The sequence below is a fragment of the Manacus candei genome, unplaced genomic scaffold (assembly GCF_025592945.1).
Source record: "Manacus candei isolate 608988 ecotype Guabito, Panama unplaced genomic scaffold, ASM2559294v1 h1tg000041l, whole genome shotgun sequence".
Lineage (NCBI taxonomy): Eukaryota > Metazoa > Chordata > Aves > Passeriformes > Pipridae > Manacus > Manacus candei.
Window position 1 is genome coordinate 9,342,172 of NW_026138089.1, and position 10,256 is coordinate 9,352,427.

At 42.8% G+C, this 10,256-nt stretch overlaps 1 protein-coding gene across 5 annotated transcripts in view; it reads left to right on the top strand.

Annotated features, from left to right (window-relative positions):
* Positions 1 to 4,469, top strand: part of ARHGAP6 (Rho GTPase activating protein 6) — a 322,124-nt gene extending 317,655 nt beyond the window's left edge. For all 5 annotated transcript variants that reach the window (XM_051794925.1, XM_051794923.1, XM_051794928.1 and 2 more), the window contains 2 exons: positions 836 to 916; positions 2,167 to 4,469. In XM_051794925.1, coding sequence (XP_051650885.1) covers positions 836 to 916; positions 2,167 to 2,873 — 788 coding nt within the window. In that variant the 3' untranslated portion in view covers positions 2,874 to 4,469. The remainder of the gene's footprint in view (positions 1 to 835; positions 917 to 2,166) is intronic.
* Positions 4,470 to 10,256: the final 5,787 nt, after the last annotated feature.

Below are 10,256 nucleotides of genomic sequence, written 5' to 3' on the forward strand. Positions count from 1 at the left end.
TATTCAGCATCTAAATCTCTGAATAGGTTTAAACATTTGTTCAGATTTCTATTAAGCTATGAAAAGGAAATCACATTAAGTTTTATCGTATTAACCATCTTTTGGACTTTAATATTCATCACAACGGTAGTGGGCCATGACAAATTAGGGAATTCCTCTACTGATAGATGGAACCAGAAGAAGGCATGAAACTGTTTATAATCCAGCCCAATGCCTGATATGTCCATTTCATTAAATCTCTATTTTGTGGCTGCACTTCCATGTAAGACCAGCAGCATCTTTGGGTTGATAGAGCATGCCTTACAGTGAACCCTGGGGCTGGGGCTGCCTGAGGGAGCTTTGCCAGAAACTACCTTCTGTGGACCAAATCTTTCTGTTCCTGTGGCAAATTCTCTGGCTTCAATAATTCAGAGGACTTAAGGACTCAGCCCACTCAGGCGCCCTCCCCACACAAAGCTCGCTGAATCCATTGCAGGATCTGAGCCTGAAACAAAAAATAGCTGTGAACAAATACATAGAATACTCAGGGTTTGGAATGGACTTTCTCAGCCTGCCTTTGTAGGAGAGGTGCTCCAGTCCTCTTATCAACTTATAGCCCTCTTTTGGACTTGCTCCAGCTGTTCCATGTCGTTATGCTGGGGACACCAGAACTGTATGAAGTACTCTGGGTGGGGTCTCACATTTGAGATGTTTGTGTTAGGTGCACAGTAAAGATGCTAACAGATGTTAAGGACTCTGATAACATATACAAGGTTTTAGCATTCCACTGGTATATTTCTAAATAATGTCTTTAAGATTGATTCATCATCTTTCCCCTGCTTTTACTGCTGTTTAGATGTTTCTGAAGATCATTTTGATATCTGGGGCACTTGGCATTCAACGCTGAAAAGTGGCTGCAAAGATCCAGCAATGACAGGTCAGTTACTTCTCAAGTTTTAAGCCCAAATCTGGCAAAGACAAAAACAATTTCTTGATTTCAAGAAATCGCAGTGAAACCAGCAGGAGAATTCATATTGTCCAGGGTTGGGCTTTTGAAAGGTGACTCTTCAGTAGAATACAGAGAAGCACAGTGGTTATACTTCTTGGTATTTAGTGGAATACAGGGAAGCAGCAACAATTCAAACTATCAAAGATAATATAAAAAGTCATTTTAAAGTTACTTCAATAAATAGTTTTATATTCTTTTAAAATTCATAGAGTCATAGAACTATAGAATGCTAAGGGTTGGAAGGGACTTTAAAGATTATCTAAGTCCAACCTCCTACCATGGGCAGGGACACCTTCAACTAGACCAGGTTGCTCAAGGCCTTATCCAACCTGGCCTTGAACCCTGCTGGGGTTGGGGCATCCCCAGCCTCCCCAGGCAACCTGTTCCAGTGTTTCACCACCCTCATGGTAAAAAATTTCTTCCTAATATCTAAAATTTCCTAAATTTTCCTAAATTTCCCCTCTTTCAATTTGTGCCCATCACTCCTTGTCCTATCACTACTGTTTCTGATGAAGAGTCCCTCTCTGGCTTCCCTGTAGGCCCCCTTCAGATACTGAAAGGTTGCTATGAGGTCTCCATGCAGCCTTTTCTTCCCAGGCTGAACAGCCCAAACTTTCTCAGCTTGTCTTCATAGGGGAGGTGCTCTAGTCCCCTTATCAACTCATGGCCCTCCTCTGGACTTGCTTTATTGGAAGGTGGACATCAAGTGGAGATTTGAGAGCAGCTGCCACAGTGGCACAAGCACAGCCTGTGAGTTTGGCAACTCCAGTGCTGACCCTGCTGCTAGTCAGTGTGTTCCCAGCCAGTTCCTGACCTGTCCTGCCTTTGTTTTTCTCCCATCTGCACCCACCTCACAGAGGAACTGTGAGACTAAAACACTCCCCAACCCCCTCCACTCTTCATTTGAAAAATGTTAAGTACTGTAAGGCTTTATGACAGAGCAAAGTATTAGAGTCAACAGGTAACATATTAGATGTGGTTCAGATCCACGTAGGGCTGCTGCTCCGTGTCCCCAGGTTCAGCTGGAGGTGGGGCTGATATACCTGCAGTGGCACAGCCTGATGGTAAAAGCCCCCATCCCTCTTCTACAGTGTGGTGAGGGGGAAAAGCATTAACTTGTTTAGTGCCACGTAAATGGTTCTGCAGACTCATGTTGTCTTTCTGACTCTGTCCCCCAGGTTCTTACGGCAATATTTATGAAAGCACCTTGCTGCGACCCGGACAGTGCTCTCTTTCCCAGGGGAACCTCACCATGTGTTCTCCTCGGTGGCAGGGCAGCTCCTCGGAATTGGACAGCGGCAGGCAGGTCATGCGAAGGAGCCAGACGACAGCTGCCATTCCCGAGTGTCAGCTCCATCCCATGGTGTCCCGCGTGTGCAGTAACGCACAAATTGAAGTTGGCAGCAGGAGTTCAGACCTGTCACACTCAAAGTCGGAGCAGCACTTGACTTTAAGCAGTGTGGAGGACCTCAGTGAGCGTGACTCGAACGCGGGTTGTTTGCAAAGCACAGCCAAGCCATCCTACAGAAAAGAGCGCCCACCACCCCCCTACCCAGGCCCAGCAAAACCAAGCCCTTCTTCGTCACAGCAGTCAAGTATTTCTTCAACATTGCACTCTTTGTGGAGGCTTCAACGCCCAGAAAAAGGTTCAGGGCCGAGAGCAGCTGGAGGGCCACCAGCCAGGGCCCCTGACCAGGCCACCTCCAGGCAGGAGCGTCCAGCCCCGCACACACAAGCGGGTCACAGCTGTTCCACAGCCCCTCACAGTCAGAACAGTAAAAGTGTTTCAGAGGCGGACTGGAATGAGTGGCAAAGGGAGAGGTGGCAAATTTGGGAGCTCTTATCAGCCGATAACCCTGATGCTCTCCCAGAAACCCTTGTATGATCTGACTCTGCAGAGCTGCCACTCATACCTGTGCCTCCGTTTCATAGGAAAACAGCGGTGACATTGGAAAACAGGGAGGGCTTGTTTGTTTTATATCAACTGAATCGCATATACTTTTTTAAAACTTTGTTCACTTTAATTTTGTAACAGCACTGTCAAGCAGTTACTTTACAAATACAGTATGTTCCTGTTTTTCAGCAAACTTTTGAAAAAAAAACAAGATGAAAATTTTAGTGTAATAACTGTATGCATATGCTGTGTATAAGATAAAACTGTTGCTTTGATGTTGCTAAAAATGTATTTATATATCTGCAGTTTTGATGATTGTATATTCTGTAATGGGTATTGTATGATAATCATATATTATGTTTTCATATACAGATGTCAATCAATCATGACTGCTTTTTTTTTTAAATCACTGCACTTACATTACCGTGATATGCATTGGAATTCTATAGAAAGTGCACAAGCTGGTTTCTGTGCTTATATATATATATATATATATAAAAAGCTGTTAAAGGGGAAAGTTGTCCTTCTTTTCACTGCCTATTGAAAAACACTAAAATAGAGTGGAACATGAAAAGCCATATATTTTATAAGGGTAGTAGTGAACTTAGAGGGGAAAATACCAAATATTTTTTTCTTATAAATATGTTTTCAAAAAAATGTAAAATTCGGTACAAGATTGTAAAAGTATTTTTTTAGATTCTGGTAGGAAGCAACTCAGAGAATCAACTAAGAGCAACATCATGCCTAAACCAACTAAGGATGTAGTGCAAAGGTCTGCCCTCCCATTCTAAAGGAAACCCAATGTTATATATACAGGATATAATATATATATTTATACATGTATGATGTTATGTATTGTTCTAAAACAATAAACTGGAATCCAAATTTTAGAAAACCAAACCCCATAAATTCAGATGCGTAACAACTGAGAAGGAATATGGCTTTTCCTTTGAAATAACAAAGCTCCAGCATTAAGAAAGTTAGAGAAGGGAAAAAAATGCAGGCAGACATACGAAAGGGAGTCAAACAGAGTTTCAGAAATGAAGATGTGGTTTGGAGAAGCTCACAACTGCGTTTCTATAAATATTGTGCCAAAGTCTGGGTCAGTAATACTTCCTCAGTACCTATATGTTGCGTTGTTAATGTTGCTGTTTTATACACGTTGCGGCGTTTTTAAGTTGCAGAACTGTTTGTGACCAGCAGGTGGCAATGTGCCGCAGTATTTTAGAGAAAATCCTTATTAACACTCGATAAGGGAAAATGTATCATATAAAAGAATTTTATAAAACATATTAGTCTTAATTTTAATGAAGTTGAAGACATATACAGTAATGTTGTCTTTAAGTTCTATCTTGTGCCATAATGATGGAATAAAAAGCTAAGTAAAACAACGAGCATATTTTTTGCTCCTTTTTTTGAAGTAAGGTTTATGGGGAAAATAATGTGGTTTTGTTACATTCTTGAGTATCTCTGTCAAAAACATGTAAAAGGCTTAGGAGCTTAAGGACCACCTTCAAATGCTACTTAAATATACAAGATCCAAGGTTTTACTTCAGTTTGAGGCTTAAAATCCATCTTATAAAGAGTCTGCCCATCATATCTCCATTTCCCAAATAAAGTTACAAGATAAAAACACGAAGCCAAGTAGAAAGGGGCAGGATTTGGCCTTTGACTATTGTGGTTCTTTATGAATGCTGCGTGCAGAAAAAATCTCACTCCTTTCTGCTGGTTGCAAAGCTTTTCTAAATACCATCTTGATATGAGACTTTATAGGAAAAGGTTCTTGTGTCTACCTTGTTGCAGCAGTGCTGTGTCAATTTATTCCAAAAAAGGCAGTCCACCCCAAATTAAAATGATTGTAATATATAAGGAAGGAAAAAAGTGAGCTCTCACAAGCAATCTTTACTATTTGATCTTGTCTCAGTATTATGCCAGGCTTGATACAGATTTGCTACAGGGAATTAGCTCCCAAATAATCCTCAAAAACAGGCATAGTGTAAATCCTGCTGCAGAAGATACTATGTTCACTAGATATCTATCTCTTAATTTTAAAACCCTTTCTACATACAGAAGCACATGCATATTTTTAGTGAAAGCTGTCTAAGGATATCTCAGCTTCATAAAGAGATTGCTCTCTGCCAGTACCTTTCTCTGTATGTGTTTGTAAATATCTGTATATTATCATCTACATGGAGTTTAAACAAAAGACAAAACCAAAATACAAGACCACTGCTGGAGGACAGCCTTGTCTGCACAAATTTCAATAAACTGTTATTTGGAAAAAAAGAAGGTATAGTATAAATTCCAGTGGATTAAAGTGACACTAGCCAAGATTACATTATTTGTATTATTTTCACTTGAACAGGACAGAGCAGAATTATCAGAAGTAGATTAAGAATGTAATTTTTATTTGTACTTCTTTCCAAGCTCAAGTCAGTGACATAATTTTTATGTCTTTTTCTTACATTTCACAAGAAAAGTAGCCATGAAAGGTTGTTTCTAGTTTTTTGTTGGCTGATAGATCTGTGTGTGGTATCCCATTGTAGATCTCTGCAGTGTTTTTCTTCCTATGACACATGCTTTTGTATAACCATAACGCTCCTCTTACAAGGAAAGTCTGTAGTGTGGGGATATCAAAGCTTTTTCTCTGTTTCTCTGGGGAGGAGGATTCCTGCCTTAGCAAAAGGGTCATGGGCCTGTGCTTCAGTGAAGAGTGTGATAGAGAAGGTCTTCTCTGGAGGTCTTGAGGCCTCACAGCAAGATCCTGTGGTTCTGTTCTCTCCTGTCATTTCCTGTTGCACCATGCTGGTTCATACCTAGGATTGTAAATAAACCGCTTCCCCCTGATGGGCTGAATTACTTCCTCTCAGGGGTTGTCTTCCAGGTGCACTCACAGGTGAGCCCAGGAGAGGTGGGTGCTCCAAGAACAAGATGCCTGCGAGTTTCCCGCAGAGCAGGGGTTGCCCTTCTCTCTTCTGCTGCAGAAAGAAAAAAATTCAAGGATTCAGTACAGCTCTAGGTACAAGCCAGATGTGGTGGGGAATTTCTCAGACAAGGGAAAAAGGGAAAAGCACAGACTTCAAAATATTACTTTGAAAATTGCTGTTGCCACTGTCTTTTAAAACAAGATGTGGTTGCACTGTTGAGCAACCCATTCTGAGACTGTGCTCCTCTGCTGACGGAGAACCTTCTCCCTTTTCCCCAGCCTCCTATCCCATCAGTTACACCAGCTCTTGGAGTGGTGGGAGGAATTCCAGGGCTTGTTGACCTGGCTAAAACTTGCCCTGTGCAAAAGACACATAAAATCAAGCAGCTTAGTGGCTTTCACAAGTTGTAGGCACAGAGGGGGAAGAGGAGAGTGGGACTGGTTGCCCCCTCTGACAGCTGCCTCCAGTGAGCCCTGTTCAGCTGCTTGTGCAGCCGCAGGGCTTGGTGCTGCAACCTGCAGGCAGGAGCCCGGCCAAGCACTTGAGAGTGACTGAGGTACAAACCTGAGCCAATCCAACTGTTGGCTTGGGTACTTGAAATCTCAAGCACTCTGCTGTCTCCGTTTGGAGCCCAGGCTGCCACCATGGCATGGATTAATGCTGCTCAGAATTTCTGTGCTGTTGAAATGATGTGGTTCAATGAACTGAAATTTGTGCTTGTATGGTCTGAGGAGGGGGGTGTTTCCTGGTCTTTTACTGGTTTTGTTGTTTCACATGCACTGGTCAAGGTCAAGACCCTCAATTCCAGCCTTTCTGGAGCATCAGCTTGTTCTGTGTTGCTGGTCTGGCAGAGGGTCAAGGACTGCTTTCTCCTCTGGGAAACACAGGATGTCTGAGCCTCACCTTGCTCCCTCTCTCTGTCTCTCTCTTCTTTTTGCATTAATTAAAAGAAAATAAAAAAGAAAGTAGTATCTCCGTTGTGCAATGCTGTAGCCTCACAGAGCTGCAGAGTGGTGATGGTTCTCAGCCTCATTAAAGAGTATTTTGACATCAGTAAGTCCTTTTACAACATCACTGGGAACAGGGAACCACTGCTGTGCTCCGGTTGCTATTGGGGTAAGCGTCTCGGCGTCCAGACACTGTTGCAGAGACCACAGAACTATTCAAGGCATGTAGACACCCACCCAGGCAACTGGGTCATAAAATACACTGTCTCTGAAAATAGCATTCATCTAATTTTTCTGAAGTGTAAAGCATCTCAAAAGGTGGTGTCTGCATTTGGAAAAGTTACAGGCTCCCATTTGATTCAGTGGAAAGAGTTGGGTATTTCTGTGCCACCATCGATACAGCCCACATGAGCCTTTCTGTGAAGGATGGTGTCTTTTGAAGGGCTGGTCACAAGAAGGGCCCATTTCTTTCCCCTGCCTGTAGAAAGGAAGCCTAAATAAGTTGCCCAAATATGGTAGCCCTCCAAGTCTGATGGAATGAATCCCACCCTAAGGGTCTGGTAAAATAGGAAATGGATGGTGAATGTTCAGCACACCTTTCCAGCTCCTAGGAAGAGTGAAACTTATCCAGAGGCCTCAACAATGTTGTGTTATTCCCTGGGTTCCTGGGATAACCTAGGGCTATTGGGGCTGGCAGAGTCAGTGCTGCTTCTGGGGTCCTGGGGAGCTGGCCAGCAGAAGGAGATGGCACAGTAAGAAACCCAGGCTTTTTGGAAAGTGAGGGAGAGTCTGGAATTACACTTCTTGTTTGTTTGTTTGTTTTTAATATGGATTTATTTATTTATTCACTGAAACCTCTGTTTCCAGATGATCTAGAAGTGTTCATGAACAGGGCTGTAATTTAATTAATTTGTTCGGTGACTTAAAAAATGAATGTAGGATTTATGAAAGCAACCTGATTTGGGCATTTTAGACATATAAAGGGAAGGGGGCTTATACTGATTCCCAAGTAGCACTGGCAAATGGAGGCAGGCAGATAAAATCTTCCTTTTGAAAGATGGGGGTTAATCCTCTTTCCTCTGCTTCTGAGTAAGCAAGTATCTTCACCACTGGAGTTTTAGGGTCAAAGAGCAAGGGAGAGAGGGAAGAGGAGAGCTGTCTTGATGCACTTCTCTCCTGAATTGCATTTGGGAAAGGATGAAAGAGCATATTAGAGCAGGTGAGAGGAGCATCTCTGGCTGGGTTGTTGCCACACTCTCTGGGTGAGGACTTCAGCCCCAGACTCTAGACACTCTTCTAATGATTATTCAAACTTTTAAATAAAACCGAATAATTTTTAACAGTGTCTCTGTTAAACAAAGGGGACATGAGTGGACACTTCAGTCACCATTTCGTTTTGCTGGGTTCACTCTATTCCATTTCCCTATGTCTGCTTCCAACCGTAGCTATGAGTTTTAATTAAAAGAAAATAAATTTAAAGGGCCCTGAGAAAAAAAAAGCATTTGCTTCTGGTGTGTAAAGAAGAATATATGGGAAAAAATATGGGAAAAATATATGGGGAAAAGATCAGCAAATATCTTACCCCATCCAACCAAACAACGAGCAGCCCCTTCCTCTTTCCTTGGCACGTGTGTCGGGGGCACTGACAGCAGGGAGCGCGGGTGTGCTCAGGGCCACACAGCCCCTGGGCAAGGTGCCGACACCAGCCCCGGCTCTCTCTGCCTGGCAGATGAAGCCCTCCTTGAAGTCGGGGCCATCCCTGCTGCCCTGGCCAGATGGGACCCTGCCAGGCCAAGCCACCTCTGCCCAGACCAGCCAGGTTATAGACACAGAAACCACAATTCCCAACACGGAATCACTGGCAGACAGCTCCCTGCTTGGGTGCTTTGCCTCCCTAGTCAGGAAGGAAGATTACTTACTGCATCATCTCAATAGAAATTCAAATTTAGTCTGCTTTGAAAAAGAGCTACCAACTAATCAAGGCACCCTTTAGAGTTTAAAAACTCTTCAGTCATTAAGAGAAAAGATCACCTGAGCCCTGGTTACTACCTTCAACCTCACAAAGGTGAGTTAGATATAAGGGAATATATAAATATAACGGAAAGAAACAGAAAGAAAGGAAAGGAAGGAAGGAAGGAAGGAAGGAAGGAAAGGAAGGAAGGAGGAGGAAGTGAGGGAGGGAGGGAGGGAGGAAGGAAGGAAGGAAGGAAGGAAGAAAAAGAAAGAAAGGAAGGAAGAAAGAAAAAGAAAGAAAGATAGAAAAAAACGAAAAAAGAAAGAGATAAATAGAAAGAGAATGAGAGAGAAAGAAAGCAAGGAGAAAAGAAAGAATGGAAGAAGTTTGAACTGAAAAGCACTTTGTCATGCAGAAAATAAAAAATGCATGTGGTAGCCTGCCAAGCAGGGTTATGGAAGTAAAAACACACTGTTCACTCGAGGACAAGAACCATATGATCACTTTGGGGAGACTGAGTGTTGAATATGGAAGCAGTATCTGGCTCTTCTCCTATAAAAAGGTTTAAAAAGGTGAAATGCTGAACAAACTCTTCCTTACACCCATAGGTTATTTCTGTAGCTCCCAATAGCAGCTAAAGGTTACTAGCTGTGCTTTTGTGTAGTTGTGGCCTTATTTCTGATCTCAGGGAGAGCTGGAACACTGGAAGAGCTCTGAGCTGCAAGAAGGTTCTTCTGAAATATTCCTAAAAAAATTCCCTAACCCCCTGGCTTCAGTATTATCAGCCACTTTGAAGTCTGTGAAAAAAGCAGTAAGGTTCAAAAAAAGAGCTCTGGAATAGCAACGCCATCCCACTGGGACTGTCAGTGAGTGATCATTATTTGGGAGGAACCTATTGCTAACTCTGTGAGCTGACAGTAGTAAATGAGTGGTAGGACCTTGAGAGCTGGAAGGCTGGAGTTGTAGAAAGACAGAAAGACAGACAAGGAAGGAAGGAAGGAAGGAAGAAAAAAGAAAGAAAGAAAAAGAAAGAAAGCAAGAAAGTTAGTTTGCAGTGGAGAATGAATGCTGTTTTCCTGTGTCAACCATTGACAGACCAGCTTCCAAACCTTCATGTTTCCCATCCTTGAAGAGTGAAGATTTGCAACTAGGAATATCCAGAATTGATGTGGTGGAGCCTGGGACCACGAGCACCAGAGAAGGTGTGAGGAGATCTTGCTGGCTGGTGTGTTTTGCCCTCTGTGCCCTGGAAGTACCTGATCCTAGTGCTAGTGAAAAGATAGGTGTGAGAATACGTGTGAGCTTCAAGCTTTGCTGCAATGGCATTGCTACACAAGTGGTGGGACAGAGTCATAGTGCCTTTTGTTCTGCTTTTCTTCTGGTTTTATGGCTCCTGCATACTTCCTTGTGCACTGGCCAAATCAAAAGAAGTGACCTTCAATATGTCCCTCCTTTATGGTATCTTCCTATCATTTGGTGATTTGAACAGTACTCCTGGGATATATCAGGCATATTTAAGTTCTGAGTATCTGTCCTCTAGTTCTCC